This window comes from Hylobates moloch, unplaced genomic scaffold (assembly GCF_009828535.3).
Source record: "Hylobates moloch isolate HMO894 unplaced genomic scaffold, HMol_V3 SCAFFOLD_3, whole genome shotgun sequence".
NCBI classification, from domain to species: Eukaryota; Metazoa; Chordata; class Mammalia; order Primates; family Hylobatidae; genus Hylobates; species Hylobates moloch.
The window spans coordinates 7,700,133-7,719,233 of NW_026652278.1; the positions used below are offsets into that span (position 1 = coordinate 7,700,133).

At 40.8% G+C, this 19,101-nt stretch overlaps 2 protein-coding genes across 8 annotated transcripts in view; one reads left to right on the forward strand and one right to left on the reverse strand.

Moving 5' to 3' along the window:
- Positions 1–1,843: 1,843 nt before the first annotated feature.
- The window catches only part of EDRF1 (erythroid differentiation regulatory factor 1), a 49,986-nt gene continuing 32,728 nt past the window's right edge, over positions 1,844–19,101 (reverse strand). For both annotated transcript variants that reach the window (XM_032175447.2, XM_032175435.2), the window contains 6 exons: positions 17,489–17,647; positions 17,172–17,321; positions 14,944–15,097; positions 11,580–11,695; positions 10,635–10,786; positions 1,844–2,131 (listed from right to left, as the gene is read on the reverse strand). In XM_032175447.2, coding sequence (XP_032031338.1) covers positions 1,957–2,131; positions 10,635–10,786; positions 11,580–11,695; positions 14,944–15,097; positions 17,172–17,321; positions 17,489–17,647 — 906 coding nt within the window. In that variant the 3' untranslated portion in view covers positions 1,844–1,956. The remainder of the gene's footprint in view (positions 2,132–10,634; positions 10,787–11,579; positions 11,696–14,943; positions 15,098–17,171; positions 17,322–17,488; positions 17,648–19,101) is intronic.
- Positions 12,406–19,101, forward strand: part of LOC116482193 (uncharacterized) — a 55,975-nt gene continuing 49,279 nt past the window's right edge. For 3 of the 6 annotated variants that reach the window (XR_009212675.1, XR_009212673.1, XR_009212676.1), the window contains exons 1-3: positions 12,406–12,515; positions 14,027–14,065; positions 14,981–15,134. The gene's annotated coding sequence lies outside the window, so the exon portion shown is untranslated. Of the gene's footprint in view, positions 12,585–14,026; positions 14,066–14,980; positions 15,135–19,101 lie in introns of those variants that run through there. The other 3 variants (XR_009212677.1, XR_009212674.1, XM_058435905.1) reach the window with 3 other exon arrangements.

Sequence of the window (19,101 nt, forward strand, 5' to 3'; positions counted from 1 at the left end):
GGTTGTTTCAGCCAAGGAGAGGGGCTGGGAGGAAAGATAAGCATCTCTCATATCCCTAATCCCAGCTCATTGCTACCTAAGTAGGAACATCCTTTTGAATTCATTAACCCAAAAGATGGTATATAATCTTTGATTATAATCAACAGAAGTCTCTAGGTTTATCTAGCAGGGCAAAGACAGCTTTATGATGTGTGTACACTTGCTACAAGGGGAGACCGAATGACAGTGGTCCTGAAATGAAACATTGCTGAATTGGTACAACTGCTTTACAATTTAGGCAAAACTTTAAATGTTCCACTGATTAGTTTTTGCAAACCGATACAAATCTGTTCCAAGGAAAATGCAAACTAAGTAAACAACAGCTAAGTGGACAAATGGCAAGAGAGAATTTTGCTAAGCTATGATGGATGTTAACTCACTGTCAGTGGGCTGGGTGTGGTGGCTCACGCCTATAATCCCAGCACTTTGAGAGGCCGAGGCAGGTGGATCCCTTGAGCTCAGGAGTTCGAGACCAGCTTGGGCAACACGGCAAAACCCTGTCTCTACTAAAAATACAAAAAATTAGCCAGGCGTGGTGGTGCACACCTGTAGTCACAGCTACTTGGGAGGCTGAGGTGGGAGGATCCCTTAAGCCTGGGAGGCAGAGGTTGCAGTAAGCAGAGACTGCCACTGCACTCCAGCCTGGGTGACAGTGAGACCCTGTCTCAAAACAAAAAAAATCTCAGCCAATGAAAACCACCTGAAAATCTCTGTAAAAGAGAAAGAAGTCTCTTTTACATCATAGCTCTGTAAAAATTCAGCTTAAAACTAGGTCTTCTAGACAGTTTTCTAGTATAGTTGGAATTCCTTCAGAGGTCTGGCTGGTGTGGGAGGGGGGTCTGGCCACCGTGGAGGGCGTGCACGGAGCTGGCCGAATCTCCAGCGCACCTGCCCCCAGGCCTACGCAGCAGACCTACCCATAATGGTGTCATGCACAGAAGTCCAGACCTTCACCTCACCTCGAAAGAGCCTGTTTTATCTGTTACACTGTCTTGAAACTGAAAATATGAATTATGAACGAAAACAGCCTTGTGCACTATAGCCATTACAAAGAACAGGGGATGTTTGTGTGTAACTGGACAAGAGCCATGTAGCAGCAGCAATAAGTAAAATATTCTAGGGAGAATTTAGTGGACAGCAGAATTTTACTTTTAATGTTTTGAGCTTTGCTTTGTAAAGTTTATTAATTTTAGACTGAGTTCAAATCAAAACTCAATGTGAAGAATGGAAATTGGAAAAATACAAAGACATTTTAAATAAATAGCTTATTTATTCAAAATAGTTTTCTTACCTTATTCACAGTTTCAAGTTTAAAATGAAAAAAAGGGGTAGTACCTGTTCTTGATCAACTGTCATATAAAGTCAAAAGTGAATCCTTTCAGAACATGCATTAAATACAGCAAATTGCACAACAGCTAGTCTTTGAAAAATCCCGCACTGAAGCTTATGAAGAACACACCTTTTTTCTGGGCAATTTAAAAGGAAACACTGAAGATGTACAGGAAGTCTCCTCAACCCACTTGAACCTGTAATGTCATTTGGATAAAAGTTCTCTTGACCAAAGTAACATTTTATCCAAAATAATCATATCTTAGACCCATGTAGCTTGACATACTTCAAAAATATGTGAAAGTGTAACTGTATCACAGCAAGTCTGTTAATATTGAGGTACTATGTACTTCTCAAAGAAATAAATAGTGGAAGCTTTAAGTTTGATTCTGATGTTAGCATTTCAAGTGAAGAAGCCATAGAACTCAACCGTAATTTGTCTGTCACTTAAAATAACTCTGTGTTTCCACTGATATACCTGTTTTAAATGGATATTTCCCTATTATTTAATGAAACAAAGCACCGAATGAACAAACCGGCTCCGTATTGAAGGCACTGACAGTGTGTCTGGGACACGGCTCTGTGCAGTCACTGAATAGCATTGCTGCTCGCTGCACTGCCGGCGGCGGCAAGCTGCCCCAGCAGGTGGACGATAACGTTGATTCTTTCCAGAAGAGTCGCAGTTTTATTTGCAGTTGCTCTCAAAAGCTGGGAGTAAATGTGCTTGTTGGTTTTGAGAACTGTGTCATCTTCGATGTTATTGCTAGGGTTAAAAAAGAAAAAGAGACAGGTAAGGGACCAGCAATGCCTATCAACAATTCAGAGGTCCAGAAAACCGGACAGTGACAGCCCAACAGTCACTCTTCACAGAGCAGCAGGTGTTCCTCTTCTGCTGGGTTCAGACCTGCCTTCTTTTACCTATTGCTCACGGGCCTGTCTCTACACATTTATTTCAATACATCAATGAAATCCAGTACTCATTCCTTTGATAAATATTTGAATGCCTATTATGTACTAGGAATTGCTCTTGACAGAGAACAAAGCAGGCAAAAAGAAGCCCCTGCCTTATGGAATTTGCATTCTATTGAGGTAGGAGTTTGGGGGAGGGGACGGGAGGCACTGGGGGAAACCACAGTAAACAAGACAGTGATGGATGGACGGCCATGAAGAAAATGCAGTGGAGCCGGGTGAGGGAGGGCACAGAAGGAGCTATGCAGTATTTCCTGTGTTCCTCAAGCTCGGCCTAAGCACCCTCCTGTGTCACAAACACACATCTAAAGCCACTGCTGGACTGCCATCTCCAGAGCTAGAACTACCTAGGATTTAAACATGGATTCCAGAACTACAAGAACTGCTGCGTCTCAGTTTACTCTAAAAATGTCAGTGCAATTCTGTGTGAAGCCTGCCCCTCGGCTGAAGAGTACTAGACAGTACTCTACCTTAAAACTATTTCAGTTTACAGTTTGTCCTGAAAACATTTACCCCTTATGATGCATCAGTGAATTCTATTTTTGTTACTACTGCAAAAGACTAGTAATTACGTGGCAGTTCATATCTAACATCTTTTATTTATTTATTTTTTAATGAGTCCAGGTGGAGACCCCTGGCTCACATAACCAGATAACAGGTGACAATTCCACAACTCGTTACAGTGTCCATGACCACATCTGAGCCTTACAATAATCCCGTCCCCTCAGATAGGCAAGGACTAGCATTTTTAATTTACAGATGTAAAACCTAAGGCCCAGAAGGGTTAACAGTTTGGATTAAGGTCAAAATGTCATGTTTTCCAATTTCAAATGCTATGCTCTTTCACCTCTTTGGGGTACAAATTTTCTCCCTTCACCCAAGGGCTTGCCAGTCAGGCCTGCCAGAGAGCAGCCAGCAGTGCAGAGCTCCCTTCCCCAGGAATTCCCCTTTTATTCCTGGCTCCATTCCTCCTCCACAGGGTCCCCATTGCTGCCTTTAGACATTTCTCCCCTCCAATTCCCACTTATTTTATCAGGCAAATCTCCTCCTGCCTTCCCCCAACAACCACAGTACAGCAAAAGTGACTGTTCCAAATGCATTCCCTATCTGTAATCTGGGCCTAAGATTGGCTATATTTTAGTTTTGCGGGAGTTAAGTCACAAAACCTTTGATAACTTTATAGAAAATTTAAATTAGTGACGGTAATCAAGGCATTAGCACTTAACAATTAGAAAAGGCATTTGAAAGATGAATTATTCTTTGTGGACAATGACATCACACTGCCATTTTATTAATAGTTGGGTGCCTAAAGATGATGGCTGCAGGGATCATAAACTTAAAATCTTTTGATCTGTCCTAACCATAACTCTGAATTTTAAATCTTCATCTTCCAATTTCTACAAATCATGCCTTCCTTAATGCATTCTTATCAGCAGTTTCACTGACCTATGACCCCTATTCCGAGGGCTCCATCATCTCACAGGCTTTTTCTTACATTCTTTCATCTCCCTTTTTACTAATCTTAACCAAATATTAAATGTACACATCTAATGGGAACAACCCATGAATCTAAAGGATCTGTTCTTAGCACTGCAGCAGAGAGCTCCCTGAATCTTCAGAGATTACTTCTACTTTTTATGGTATTTCATTATATTAAACACCAGAGCCACCAAAATGTCAAGAGGCCTGGATCTGTGAAAGCAATGAATATTAAAATACAGTAGAAAAGTAAATTCTAAATTCAAAACGAAAAAAGAAAAAACCTTTGGCCTAACAAACTGCCACTGCTAGAATTTCTAGCAGGTCAATGCCAATGCAGTTGTCATATGATGATGAAACGCCTGCATCACCTGAAAATGAAAACAAAAATTTTTTTTAAACAAATAAAATGCATCTTTTGCTCTAATTCTATAGGCATCTAATAAACTTATCATATATTTATATTGCCATCTTGTGGAAACCAGTACAAATTTAAAAACTTTACCCACTGCTGTTAGAAAAAGGCAGGAATTCTTTCCAAGCCTTGTTACTATATGCACTATCTGCTCTGCCTTACGGCTCTTCAGAAAGATGGATGTCTCTGCTAAATTACAGTGAGTGTATCAACACTCGCTGCTGTGTAGCACAACCAGGATATGGTGCAGACACTGTGGATTAACAACCAAATTAGGCCGGGCGCGGTGGCTCACACCTGTAATCCCAGCACTTTGGGAGGCTGAGGCGGGCGGATCATGAGGTCAGAAGATCGAGACCATCCTGGCTCACACGGTGAAACCCCGTCTCTACTAAAAATACAAAACATTAGCCAGGTGTGGTGGCGGACGCCTGTAGTCCCAGCTACTCGGGAGGCTGAGGCAGGAGAATGGCGTGAACCCGGAAGGTGGAGCTTGCAGTGAGCCGAGACTGCGCCACTGCACTCCAGCCTGGGCGACAGAGCGAGATTCTGTCTCAAAAAAAAAAAAAAAAACACACACAACCAAATAAAAGCTCTCCTTAGACTATAGAGAATTATTCAAAAGCAATTTTTTTCTTTTTTTTAAAGAGATGGGTTTTGCTCTGTCTCCCAGGCTGGAGTGCAGTGGTGCCATCATAGCTTGCTGTGGCCTTGAACTCATGGGTTCATGTAATTCTCCTGCCTCAGTCTCCCAAATAGCTGGGATCACAGGTGTGAGCCATGGAACTTAGTCCAAAGGCAATTATTCAAAGAAGTTTCTATTCATGGTGCAGAACTGGAAAAAGTCTCTGGCTCAAGCAGGGCAAACTACAAGGTCATGGCTCTTCTTAAATCCATGAGAGAGGTGGGGCAGCCAACTAGCCTGCAATCTAAGGAGGGACAGGCTGATGCAGGGAGAGAAAGGACAGTCCTTCCTTACCCGGGGCAGATGCAGCCAGATGCCAGTAAGCATTTAGCTAAAATAGTGAATGAGTTGGTGGGGGCCCAGTGAGGCTGGTGAGAAAGTGTAGGGCCTCTGTGGAGTCAGGGGGTTCACATCTTCTTACTGGCTTTTCTCCAAGGACCTCACCAAATGCCCACATAAAAGACCAGTGAGAATCCTGACAGAGTGACCCTCCTGGTGTAGACCTATGACAGGGTAACAGCAATTGCTATGGGAGGGACTGGCAACCCCACCTGGACCCTTCTCCTCTATGAAACAAAAGCCTCAATGGGGGTGGGGGAAGACAATGAACCCTGTCAACCTTAGGGCATCAGTTAAAGTCAGTGAAGAGAGGGTAAGGGAACAGAAAAAACACTCTGAAGGGTTAGGTGGGGGTGCAGGAGCAGTGGGAAGGCCACACTCCTGAGACTCAGGGACACGAATGTCTGCCTAGACTGAGGCTTAAACAACTATGGAGTCCTTGCTAACTCCCTCCTCCCTCCCAAACAGGCGAAAAGGCACTGAAGGACCAGTGACAGTGGAATACGGCTGGAAGAACTGTGAGAGTGTAAAGACAGACCCTCTCTAAGGTGCAAAACAAAAGAAAGACCTAGAGTTGAAGGTAGAGAAGACACTAAGAATCATCTTCTGCAGATCTGCTCCACTCTACACATGAGGACTGCTAGGAAAACTTGAAGCCTGTGGTACATGGAAGGTAACCATCGCAATAAAAAAATCTCAACCACAGGTCAACTCCAGGCTAGAAAAATGAATTCCACTTCCCACACTAAAGCCGTAGCAGGGGGAAAGTGCAAAAAATTCCAGGCAAAAAAAAATTATTTCCCTTGGTCTCTACTATCATACATAAGGTGTCCAATTTTCAACAAACAAGAGATAATGGAAGGCAAGGAAAGAACAACATACTTCCAAGAGACAAAGAATCAACAGAACCAGCTAATTATGACACAGATGTTGGAACTATCTCATAGGGAATTTAAAAGGACTATAATTAGTATGTTCAAGACACTAATGGACAAGGTAGATGCCACACAAGGTCAGATTGGTGATTTCAGCAGAGAGCTGGAACTGGAAGAATGAACCCAGGGCAATTGCTAGAAATGAGGAACATTGTAACAGAGACAAAGAATGCCTTCAAAAAGTTCAACTGTAGATGACACAAAACCAAGTGAGGAATCCATGAACTTGAAGACAGTTCAACAGAAATTATCCAAACAAAATCACAAAAAGGAAAAAAAGGCGTCAAAAAAACCAGAACAGAATATCCAAGAGCTGTGGAACAACATCAAACAGTCTAACATAGGTATAACGGGCTACAGAGGAGGAAAGAAAATGCAACAGAAGAAAGAAAAATGCTGAAGCCAGGGGTAAAAGCCATCCCGACACACCCAAGCCTATCACAGTCAAACTGCTGGGGGGTGGGACGCCGACAGGCAAGGAAGATGCATTTCTAACAGATGAACAAAAGCAGGAAACACAGCTGGCTTCTGGTCAGAAAACACGCAGGCCAGAGACAATGGAGTGACATCTTTAAAGTACTGAATGAAAAGGACTGTTAACCCAGAATTCTATACTCTGCTCAAAGATCTTCCAAGACTGAAAAAGGTATAAAAACTCTCTCAATTGAAAAGATAGAATTCATTGCTAGCACACCTACGAATGCTAAATGCTAAAAGTTTTTCAGGCAGAAGGAATATGATGCTAGACAGAAACCTATACAAAAAGGTTAAGAGTACTGAAATGGAATAAATGAAGGTAAATAAAATTTCCTGTTCCCTTTCATTGCTCTTAAAGATAACTGTATAAGGTAAAAACTAGTAGCTGTGTGTTATGTGTTTATAACATACGTACAAGTAAGACATATAATAACAGTACAAAAGACGGGAGGAAGGAATTGGGAGTCTACTGTTAGAAAGTCTTTACAGTATGTGTAACGCAGTATCATATTACTTGAAGGTGGCCTCTCATGAAAGATTAACGATGTATACTGCAAAATCCTAGGTCAACTGCCAAAATAATTACAAAGTGGCACATCATAAATCAATAGTGAAATAAAATGGAATCACAGAAAATAATTAACAGAAGGCAGAGAAAGAATCATATTAAATGTGAATGGTCTAGAGATACCAATTTTAAGACTGGATTTAAAAAGCAAGACCCTTGGGCCAGGTGCAGTGGCTCATACTTGTAATCCCAGCACTTTGGGAGTCTGGGGAAGGTGGACTGCTTGACCCAGGAGTTTGAGACCAGCCTGGGCAACATGGCAAGACCCCATCTCTACAAAAAATTTAAAAATTAGCTGGGTGTGGTGGGGCACACCCGTGGTCCCAACTATTCTGAGAGGCTGAGGTGGGGGATTGCTTGAGCCCAGGAGGTTGAGGCTGCAGTGAGCTATGATCATGCCACTGCACTCCAGCCTGAGTGACAGAGCGAGATCTTGTCTCAAAAAAACTAAACATAAAAATAAGTAAATAAAAAATAAAAAGCAAGACCCAACTATTGCCACCTATAGGAAACCCAATTTTAATATAAAAGACATACACAGAAAAAGACATTAACCAAAAGAACGTTGAGTGGCTATATTATCAAAGAGGGACATCTGTAGTAATAAGGAGGTCAGTTCTCCCAGATACCACAATCCTACGTGTGTATACCTAACGGAGCTTCAAAAACACATGAAACAAAACTGACAGTGCTGAGAGGAGAAACAGATAAATCCACAAGCATAGCTGGAGACTTCAACACTCCTCGCTCGGTAAATTGATAGCAGTAGACAGAAATTCAGTGAGAATATAGAAGACCTGAACAATACTATGAACACGCTTAACCTAACTGACATTTACACAATGCTTTACCCCAAACAGCAGGACATGCAGATTTTTCAAGTACACATGGAACATGTGCCAAGATAAACCATATTCTAGGCCATAAAACAAATCCACACAAACGTGAAAGAAGAGAACACACACAGTTATGGTCTCAGCACATAACAGAATTCAACTAGCAAGCAATATCAAAAGATAGCTAACAAGTCCCAATATTTAGAAACTAAACAGCACACTTTAAATAACAAATGGGTCAAAGGAGAAGTCTCAGGACATCAAATATTATTTTGAAACAAATGAAAATGAAAATATACAAAAATATATGAGATGTAGCAAAAGCAGTGCTTTAGAAAAAAATTTTTGGCAGCAAATCTTATATTAAAAAGGAAAAATGTCTCAAATTAGTAATCTAGGCTTCCACCTTAAGAAACTAGAAAATGAGCAAATTAAGTCCAAAACAAGTAGAAGGAAGGAAATGAACGGCAGAAATTGATGACATTTAAAAGAGAGAAACAATGAGGGGAAGAAACAGTTCGATCAAGCCAAAAGTTGGTTCTTTGAAAAGACTGGGAAAAAAAAAATCGAAAACTTCTAGCTAGAATGACCAAGAAAAACAGAAGGATTACCAATATCAGGACTAAAAGAAGGGCTATCATCACAAACCCCCTGAGACATGAAAAGGATAATAAGGGACACTGTGAACCTACACACTTGACAATTTAGATGATGGACCCTCGTTTCTTCAAGAAAAAGACACACTGTATCCATGAGAAGAAACTGAACTCACTGCTGAAAAACTTCCAACAAAGTAAACTCCACGTTAAGAAGGTTTTACTGGTAAATTCTACTACATGTTTAATGAAGACACAGTACTAATTCTATACAATCTCTTTCAGAAAACAGAAGAGGGAACATGAACCCGCAGACTTTATGAGGCCAGCACTGTTCTAATACCCAAACCAGACAAACCCATTATAAGAAAAGTGAGCTGTAGACCACTATCCCCTATGCATAGACATAAAAATTATCAACAAAATATCAGCAAACTGAATCCAGTAATACATAAAAAGAATACTTCATCACAACACACTGGGATTTATCCCAGGAATGCAAAGTTGGTTTAACATTTGAGGAATCAATGTAATCCACTAAACAAGGCTCAACAAGGGAAACCATGTGGTCATCTCAATAAATGTAATAAAAGCATTGGACACAAATTCAATATCCATTCATGATAAAAACACTCTTAGCAAATTCAGAATAGAAGAAAACATCCTCAACTTGATAAAGGCCTCTACAAAGCCCCACAGCTGATATGAGGCTTAATGGTAAAAGACTGAAAACTTTCTCCCTGAGATCCTGAGGAATTGGGGGCAGGGGCAGGTTGACTGCAAAGGGGACAGCAGGAGGGAATTCTTGGAGTGACGGAACTGTTTTCTGTCATAACTGTGGTGGCAGGCACACATCTATATGCATTTGTCAAGCTTTGAAGAAGTATACACCACAAAGAGTCCATTTTACTGTATATAACATAAAAAAATAAACAGACAAAAATGACCTGTACCCTAAGATTATAAATTGGTAAAATATACATAAGATAACTGGTAACAATGGATATATTAGGATAAATGGTTTTCATTTCCTTTTCTGTTTTCCAAATTTTGTAATATGGCCAGATTGCACTTATATTTAAAAACAAGGAAGGCATATCATTTATATTACTTTCCTGATCTAGTATTTACTACTGAAATTTCAAATTAAATCAATAATGCCAAAATAACAAACTCTGGCAAAAGAATGTTAAGGGTAACAAGATGACCCTGGGCCATTAGAACATTTCTGCGGAGGTGTGCGCTCTTCTCTCCTGCTTCTGTGTTCCGTCCTCTACTCTGCAGCACACTTGGTCCTGGGCATCAAACTCCAGTCCAGACTCTCCATTAATGACAACATTCAGAAGCATCACTAGAAACACAGATCTTCATTCCAGGGTTATTCGTCTCCCTCAAGGAAAACATTAACAACAGAGTATTTGCCCTTAGGCAGCAAGATTTCTTTCTTTCTGTAATTTCAATAGATAGGAGGCTTCGTGGAGAGGGTTCTTACCTAGTTTAACAAGTCAAGAAGGAACGCCACTTAAAATTCTGAACTATCCACATAGAAGACAAGACAGAATACAACCTATTTTTTTCTTTCTTTCTTTTTTTTTTTTTGAGACAGAGTCTCACTCTGTTACCTAGGCTGCAGTGCAGTGGTGTGATCTCAGCTCACTGCAACCTCCACCTCCTGGGTTCAAGCGATTCTCGTGCCTCAGCCTCCCCTGTAGCTAGGATTAACAAGCGCCTGCCACCATACCGGTTAGTTTTTGTATTTTTGGTAGAGATGAGGTTTCACCATGTTGGCCAGGCTGGTCTCGAACTCCTGAACTCAAGTGATCTGCCTGCCTCGGTCTCCCAGTGCTGGGATTACAGGTGTGAGCCAATGCGCCTGGCCCCTAGTTTTTCTTTATAATGTTAGTAGAGAAAATTTTTATAGGTAGGGTGCTGGGAAAGAAATTCCTACAAATAACCACTTAATTTACCTTGTTTTCTTTTTAGTTGAAGATAGCAGTTTAATGGACTGAAGGAGAAGAAATGACAACCGAGACTCAAATATACTGAGGAGTTTCATCACTTCTTCTCGATTGAGACTAGGAGAAGCATCAGCAGCTGCAGCGGCGTCACTACTCTTAGGCTAAAGACAACAAAAAGTTACTTTACTCGAGCTACCCAACAACTGTAGTTTCATACCATATCAAGTGATGGAAGTGAAGTTTCGTTCATCCAATAGGTTTTTAACCCTAAACAAAACAAACAAAAAGCACACCTATGATCATTTTGATAGACTAAAACACATAATTAAAATGTCTCAGCCCAAATAGGCACTTTTGTAGAAGAAATTAATCCTGACTTTCCAACATTAGACACAACGCAGAAATGTACAGTACCACACAGGATTTGACCAAGCAGGGCTAGGAGAGCAATAAGTGGGTGCACCATGGGGGCTTCAGGAAGCTTTTAGCAACAGCAGAAGGTAATATGAATGCCGGAATGCCCAGAAAACGAGAAATTCCTTCCTGAGGAGCCTGCTTAGGCCCATTCACCATTCAGCTGCTCCCAGGCAGTCTAGTGGAAATTAGAAAAGAGGGCACAGGCCTTTTCTTTTAAAACATAAAACAAAACAAATTCCCACCAACAGCAACAAAAAAACTTAAGAGACTTTATAATTTGCTGACTATGGTCTTGTTGAGATATATTCTTAAAAAATATTTTAAAATACTTGCAAATTGAAGAAAGGAGATGAATAATTCTACCAGGCAAATATAACAAATCACTGTTAAAATGTTTTAGTGCATAGGTACATATGTGTATATATACACACACACAAAACATACACATACACACACACATATAATATGCCCACTATATACATTCACCATGTAGCTTAAGACACACAAAAACCAAAGACAGTCATTTTCTCCATTTACCTGGCCAAATTCTTCTACAAGCTCCTTCTGGATAAGCTGGAATGCGTGCTCGGTTCTCACCATTATATCAAGAGCCCCAGATAGTGTTTTCAACTTTCCAACATTGCTATTCTGACCTAAAGTGTTAAATATAAAATGTTCATTTCTTTAATATAAATCTAGAAACCCATCTAATGTTAATGTATTAATGAAAATTCAGACTTTCAAAATGCTATAAAGGAAGCTAATGAGAATCTTAAATCTTCTAAATCCAACTTCTGTCTAATAATATTCCCTTAACAAAAATACTAAGTCTGGACAAAGCAATAAATAATCATTGTTTCCCTGCCTCACCATTTGGTTTTGTCAAGACAGGCTACTTTTTTAGAATAGGAGCCTTAGGAAAAGGGACCAGCGCAAAAGAGTCTCGGGCTTGAGGCCCACCTCACAATTTACCAGTTGTGTGGTCAAGTCACATAAGCACTTAGTATCAGTTGTCCTATCTGTAAAATAGTTTATTACATCTCTGTTCAAAGGCAGGAAGTCAGACCAGCTGAACAAGGTTTTGTTTTATTCTAGAGCCTTCTAAATAGAATTTTTCTACAGCTATCAGGTACTACAATCCATCTTTGCTCCTGTTCTCCTAGAACTCAATTGTGTGCGGTGGTGTGCAGTAGAGGATTAATCTTGTACAAACAGAGGTTTAGTCTTTGTCCTTGGCTCCCAGAAGGTAATCACTAAGTCCTTGAAATGTCCTGCCTGGTAAGAATGCCTTTGTTTACCTGGGGGGCCTTGGGTCACAATGGATAGCCTAACAATGGGATTTCCTGCGGGGACTTTGGGCCCCAGGGTAACAGCTGGACCTCTGGAGGCACTGGAGACAAAGATCAGCCACATGGCAGTCAACCGTGTCTATGTGACCAAGTTCCAGTGAAAACTCTGGACACCAAGGCTTAGGTGAGCTTCCCCAGTTGTACATGTATTGATTTATACACTTGCTGAGAACTGTCATGCATCACTGCCGGGGTGAGTTAGCACTATCTGTAACTCCAGTGGCAGAGGAACTGGGAGCTCCGCACTTAGAACTCTTCAGGACTCTGCCTCCCGAGCCTCTTCCCTTGGCTAATTTTAATGTACATCCTTTCAATGTGAGAAATTGTAGCTGTAAGCAGAACACCTTTCAGTGAGTTCTGTGAGTCCTTTAGCAAATTCTCAAACCTGAGGGTGGTCTTGGAGACTGCGGACAAACTTGCAGTTAGTGTGAGAAGTGAAAGTGGTCTTGGGGACTCCCCAACTCTGCAGGCGGGGAGAGAATAACTGTTGCCTTCTTCCTTTAAAGCATAATTCCACACTTTTTAAACAACCTATTATCTTTAAAATCAATGGATAAATGTGATTTCAGCATAGATTTGGCATCTGGAAGACAAGCTATTGCTTATGTATGAAAGCGTTGTTGGGACAAGGACCAGACAATATAGACATTAGGAAGGGAGATCTGAATCATATGTACCAGGAAAAAAAAAAAAAAAAAACTGGATAAAATAAGATAGAATAAAAGGTGTCACAACCTAGAGCATTTATTAACATGGCTTACAAAACCCACAAACCTGGCTAACAAAACCCTCTAAAATATTTAACATTATTTTCTAAAGTACTCATAGTAGTAAAACATTTAAAGGAGGGAATTAAACACACTTATCATCTTAGCAAATTTGTTCCAGTATCTTCCAGCACTTTGGGAGGCTGAGGCAGGAGTATCACTTGAGCTCAGGAGTTTGAGACCAGCCTGGGCTTATAACATAATGAGACCCTGTCTCTACAAAAAATTTTTCAAAAATCAGCGCCTGTGGTCTCAGCTACTCAGGAGGCTGAGGATCACTAGAGCCCAGATGGTCAAGGTTGCAGTGAGCCATGACCATGCCACTGCACTCCAGCCTGGGCGACAGAGGAAGACTCTGTCTCAAAAAAAAAAAAAAAAAAAAAAAAAAACAAAACCCCAACAACAACAAAAAAGATGCTTGATCATTCTAAGGAATTCAAACTTGACAAAATATTCAAAGGTGCAAGTGAAAATTGAAGATCACTCTCCCCAAAGCTTCCCCACATAAAGAGCTACTGTTAATTCTGCTGACTGTCCCACACATCTAGCCATGCATTATATGCCAGCAAAAAATTAATTTCAGCAAAAACCATTTTTAGAAACTGTTTTAGATAGGTAATACTAATACATTCCCCAAATTTACAAGGTCCAAATGGGTATGCGGTGAAACCCCTCCTCCTGGCTTTCCAGGTTTCCTCCCCAAAGGGAACAATGTTACCAGTTTCTTATGCATCCTTCCGGGGCTACTGTATACCTATGTAAACTAAGTCATACAGATTTAAAGTATTAACTTTATTTTACAGCAGACTGCAAATCTAAATGAACTGCTGCACTTCAAATAATTGTTTCTTCTTTCTTTACCACACAGGAAATATTTCTTAAAAGACTCCTCTGCGGGAGAGAACAGGTGAGCAAGAGGGAGAGGGGGAGAACTTAGGAAAAATTATTAAGTGGTTGAAGTATCTGCTGACTCCATGCCATGGACAATAACATAAGAAAGCATTCTCGCTTTCACCCTTCTCTATCTCCCGACTTATCTTTACCTCGGTCAGGCTCTATAGAAGTGTCTGTTCTGGAACCACAATCCAAGGGTCAGTTCTATGTTTAAAGGGTTCAATAAGGCCCACGACTCCTTTACTGTTGCCTCTTCATTCCCAAAATTTTCATGCCGATTTAAATCTTTTTTTTTTTTTTTTTTTTTTTTTTTTTTGAGACACAGTCTAGCTCTGTCGCCCAGGCTGAAGTGCAGTGGCACGATCTTGGCTCACTGCAACCTCCGCCTCCTGGGTTCAAGTGATTCTCCCACCTCAACCTCCTCAGTAGCTGGGACTACAGGCCTGCACCACCACAAACGGCCAATTTTTGTATTTTTAGTAGAGACGGGGTTTCACTATGTTGGCCAGGTTGGTCTTGAACTCCTGACCTCAGGTGATCTGCCTGCCTCAGCCTCAAAAATTGCTGATATTACAGGCATGAGCCACCGTGCCTGGCCGATTGAAATCTTTAACTGTCTAAATTTATTTGTCAATTTTTTTTCCAAATTAGGGGTCATGGGCCATATCTCAATATTTCTAGTCACTGAACATAATCTAATACATTTCTCTAAGTTTTAAAAAGCACTTCAAAAAGTGTACAGATTTCTCCTCCTCCCTACCCAAAGTCATTAACTATGGGGCAAATTAAAAAGAAAACAGTATTATTTAGATTCACAGGCTTGCCTTACTCTAAGACAATCCAGCACTAAGCCAATGCATACATATCTGAGAAATGAAAAGTAAGACTTACTGGTCATCTGAAATTCAGCAAATGCTACTCTCTCTAGCTGTACTCTAAGCAGTTCGCAGGGAGCATCTTTCAGCAGCTGAAACAGCTTTGCGGCCTTGCTGTAATGAAGATCTGCCAGCACTCGGTGTTGTTTCCTAAGGTGTTCATCACCAACCTAGAACCAAACCAAAACAAGCAACACATCCTTCACGGTAACTACTTCAGGCTTCACTAAGTGCTTCTTAGTTATTTTTCCCCCACCGTGGGTCTTACTAGGTCTTACTAGTTTTAGCTTTTATATTTAGGTCTTTAATCTATTTCCTTTCTTTTTTTTTTTTTTTTTTTTTTTGAGACAGGGTCTCACTCTGTCGCCCAGGCTGGAGGTGCAGTGGTGCAATCTTGGCTCACTGCAACCTCCACCTCCTGAACTCAATCAATTCTCCTGCCTCAGCCTCCCGAATTGCTCGGATTGCAGGCACCCACCACTACTGCTTGGCTAATTTTTGTATTTTTTCGTAGAGATGGGGTTTTGCCATGTTGGCCAGGCTGGTCTCGAATTCCTGACCTCAAATGATCCGCCCGCCTCGGCCTCCCAAAGTGCTGGGATTACAGGCATGAACTGGAAAAGATTTCTTTCCACTTCGCCTTAGGAAGTCCTCAACCAAAATTCAGGTTTGCCCAGATGGCCTAATATCCTGAGGGCAAAAGCAAGCTTGAGGGTGCCAAGACAATTCAGCAGAGGAGTAGTCTTTTCAGCAAATGGTGCTAGAACAACTAGGTATCTATATGCAAAAGAGTGGGGAGGCCTGACAGGAGGTTGCAGTGAGCTCGGATGGTGCCACTGCACTCCAGTCTGGGCAACAGAGCGAGACCCTGTCTCCAAAAAAAAAAAAAAATCTTCTCCAGTTTAAGCTGTATCTCAAAAGATGATACTTTTCAGGATAAGGGCAACCCAGAAGTAAACTCATGCCAAAGGGACTCTAAGGTAAGTAGTCTTACCTTACGGGGGGAAGAATCAACAAAACAAACAAAAAACATCACAGAGAAACTACAGGCCCAAGAATCGCAGCAGAAGCCAAGCAGTCTGTCGGAAGGAAGCGCCTTTATCCTCGGCCTCAGATTATTCTCAGAAATACAGGCATTTGGGCACCAGGATTCATGTACAATACTGTTGGTACTAGATTATTTCTAATAGCATCAAACTGGAATAACCCAAAAATTCAGTAATCATAGACTAGATAAATAAACTACGATATAGTCATTTAAGGACTACTGAGCTGAAAAAATGAACAGCTACATGTGCCAACACAGATGTATCTCAAAAACATGATGTTGAGTGACAGGCAGTAAGCCACAGAACACCAACAGCAGATTCATTTTCCCATGCTCAACATGGAGCACAATGTAGATATATTGTTTAAATGGCACAGCACAAAAAAGGCACAGACACAGCAGAAAATTTAGGACAGCAGTTCACCTGAGTGGACGTCAAGGAAGACACACCAGGGAGGGGCACACGGGGGCCCTCTGGAGGATTCTTCCATTCCTCAACCTCCAGAAAAGGGACACAGGGGTTTCCTTTATTCTGTAAACTGTACGTATGTTCCACATGTATTTTTTCTTTTTTGAGACGGAGTTTCGCTCTTGTTGCCCAAGCTGGAGTGCAATGGTGCGATCTTGGCTTACCGCAACCTCTGCCTCTTGGGTTCAAGCGATTCTCCTGTCTCAGCCTCCTGAGTAGCTGGGATTACAGGCATGCGCCACCACCCCTGGCTAATTTTGTATTTTTAGTAGCGACGGGGTTTCTCCACGTTGGTCAGGCTGGTCTCAAACTCCCGACCTCAGGTGATCCGCCTGCCTCAGCCTCCCAAAGTGCTGGGATTATAGGCGTGAGCCACTGTGCCCAGCCTGTATTTTCATATATATGCTCTATTTTACAATAAAAGATGGGAGACTAGTACTGTAAAACTGGCACTGAACCATTACTATAAAGCTTACCTACATTTAAAAAAACCTAAGTAACACACCCAGGCAAACAGGTAAGTTCACAAACTAAGACCCAATCAAGTAGAGTAGAAAAAAATATATGGCATAGGTGAGAGGGAAAAACAGCTACACTACAAGTTTTTCTAAAGTAGCTAATTAACATAGATTGCATTTAAAATATATATGACCATGTTAAAAAAACAAAAGCACCCAGAACACTTTTAAACTGATGTGGCACTGTACTTAACTTGGACTGACAATACCTGATTCCTCAGACAGCTGTGGTACATGGAGGCCAGCCTGTGATGGATGGTTGCAGCTCGATACTGACAAAGGGGCTGTCGAGCAGACACTGAATCGACATCGCAGTATTTCAGGGACTTCATCATGGCCTCACTGACTTCTTTTTCAATCTGTTTATTTTTTTGAGGGGGGAGAAAAATAAGCTCGTAATCTGACTGTAGGAGTTTTTAAAACGTTTAAATACTGCTTATTAAGGAAAAGACAACACATGCTAAATATCTGTTAAACAAGGGAATGAGATTGAGAACTTATTTTATAATCCAGTAAATATTATCACCTGCTCCTGAGCTTTTCTAGATAACGGAGCATAATCTTGCTGTAGAGTTGCCATAGTAAAGTAAGTGGTGGACAATTCCCAGTTCACTGAATCCCAAACAGCTGGGTGTATGTCTCGTGTTCCCAATGACCTTAGTGCTTTCAAATAGTAATCAATAGCCTGCAAAGAAGAAAACAGTGTACATTTCTGACTCAGCTTAAACATATACCAATACTGCATTAAAATAAAACACACTTCACAACTACCCAGATGTTATTTGATTTTGGGATAATTTATAAAGGGACAATATTATGAGGAAATGAAAAAACTAAGTCAATGAAAATATTTCAGTGAAGAAAGTTATTCTGAGTAGACTGAAGACCACTCTGTGTTCCCATCTCAAGGCTACAAGAAGCCAGTCCATGCTGCTGACTAGGCTGAGGATGAGGAGGCACTTGTTTCCTTTGTTTTTTCTTTCTAAATGAAAATTACAGTTTATACAACTAGTAAATTAGATTAAAAACTTGCCAAATTTTACTGTAAAAAGAAGTATCTCCTCCTACCTTGTTACCCCAATCCTCAAATACATGGCCATTATATTGAAACCAAAAACAAAACCACACTTAACCACCCAGCAATAATTTCTACACTTCTGGTATTTATTTATTCACTCTTTTCTGTGTATATATAAATTTAAAAAAGAAAATCAAAAAAGGTCACTCATTTAAAAATTTATTATGCCACCAACGTTCTTCACTAATGTCATTTAAATGGCTTCAATTACTCCATTATATGAGTGCTCATATCCTTGTACCCTCTCCAACAGTGGGTGTGACCATTTGTCATAAAATTTGGCAATCTAATAAATAAAACTCAATTTTGAGGCCAGGAGTTTGAGACCAGCCTGGCCAACATGGTGAAACCTCATCTCCACTAAAAATATTATATTGCCAAAATGAGATAGGCATGTTGGCACACACCTGTAGTCTCAGCTACTCAGGAGGCTAAAGCATGAGGATCACTTGAATCCACGAGGCAGAGGTTGCAGTGAGCCGAGATTGCACCACTGCACTCCAGCCTGGGCAATAGAGTGAGACTCTGCCTCAAAAAAGATAAATAAATAAATACAAACAAATGGAAGAACATTCCATGTTCATGGGTTGGAAGAATCAATATTGTGAAAATGGCCATACTGCCCAAGGTAATTTATAGATTCAATGCCATCCCCATTAAGCTACCAATGACTTTCTTCACAGAATTGGAAAAAACTACTTTAAAGTTCATATGGAACCAAAAAAGAGCCCGCATGGCCAAGTCAATCCTAAGCAAAAAGAACAAAGCTGGAGGCATCACGCTACCTGACTTCAAACTATACTACAAGGCCACAGTAACCAAAACAGCATGGTACTGGTGCCACAACAGAGACATAGATCAATGGAACAGAACAGAGCCCTCAGAAATGATGCCGCATAGCTACAACTATCTGATCTTTGACAAACCTGACAAAAACAAGAAATGGGGAAAGGATTCCCTATTTAATAAATGGTGCTGGGAAAACTGGCTAGCCATATGTAGAAAGCTGAAACTGGATCCCTTCCTTACACCTTATACAAAAATTAATTCAAGATGGATTA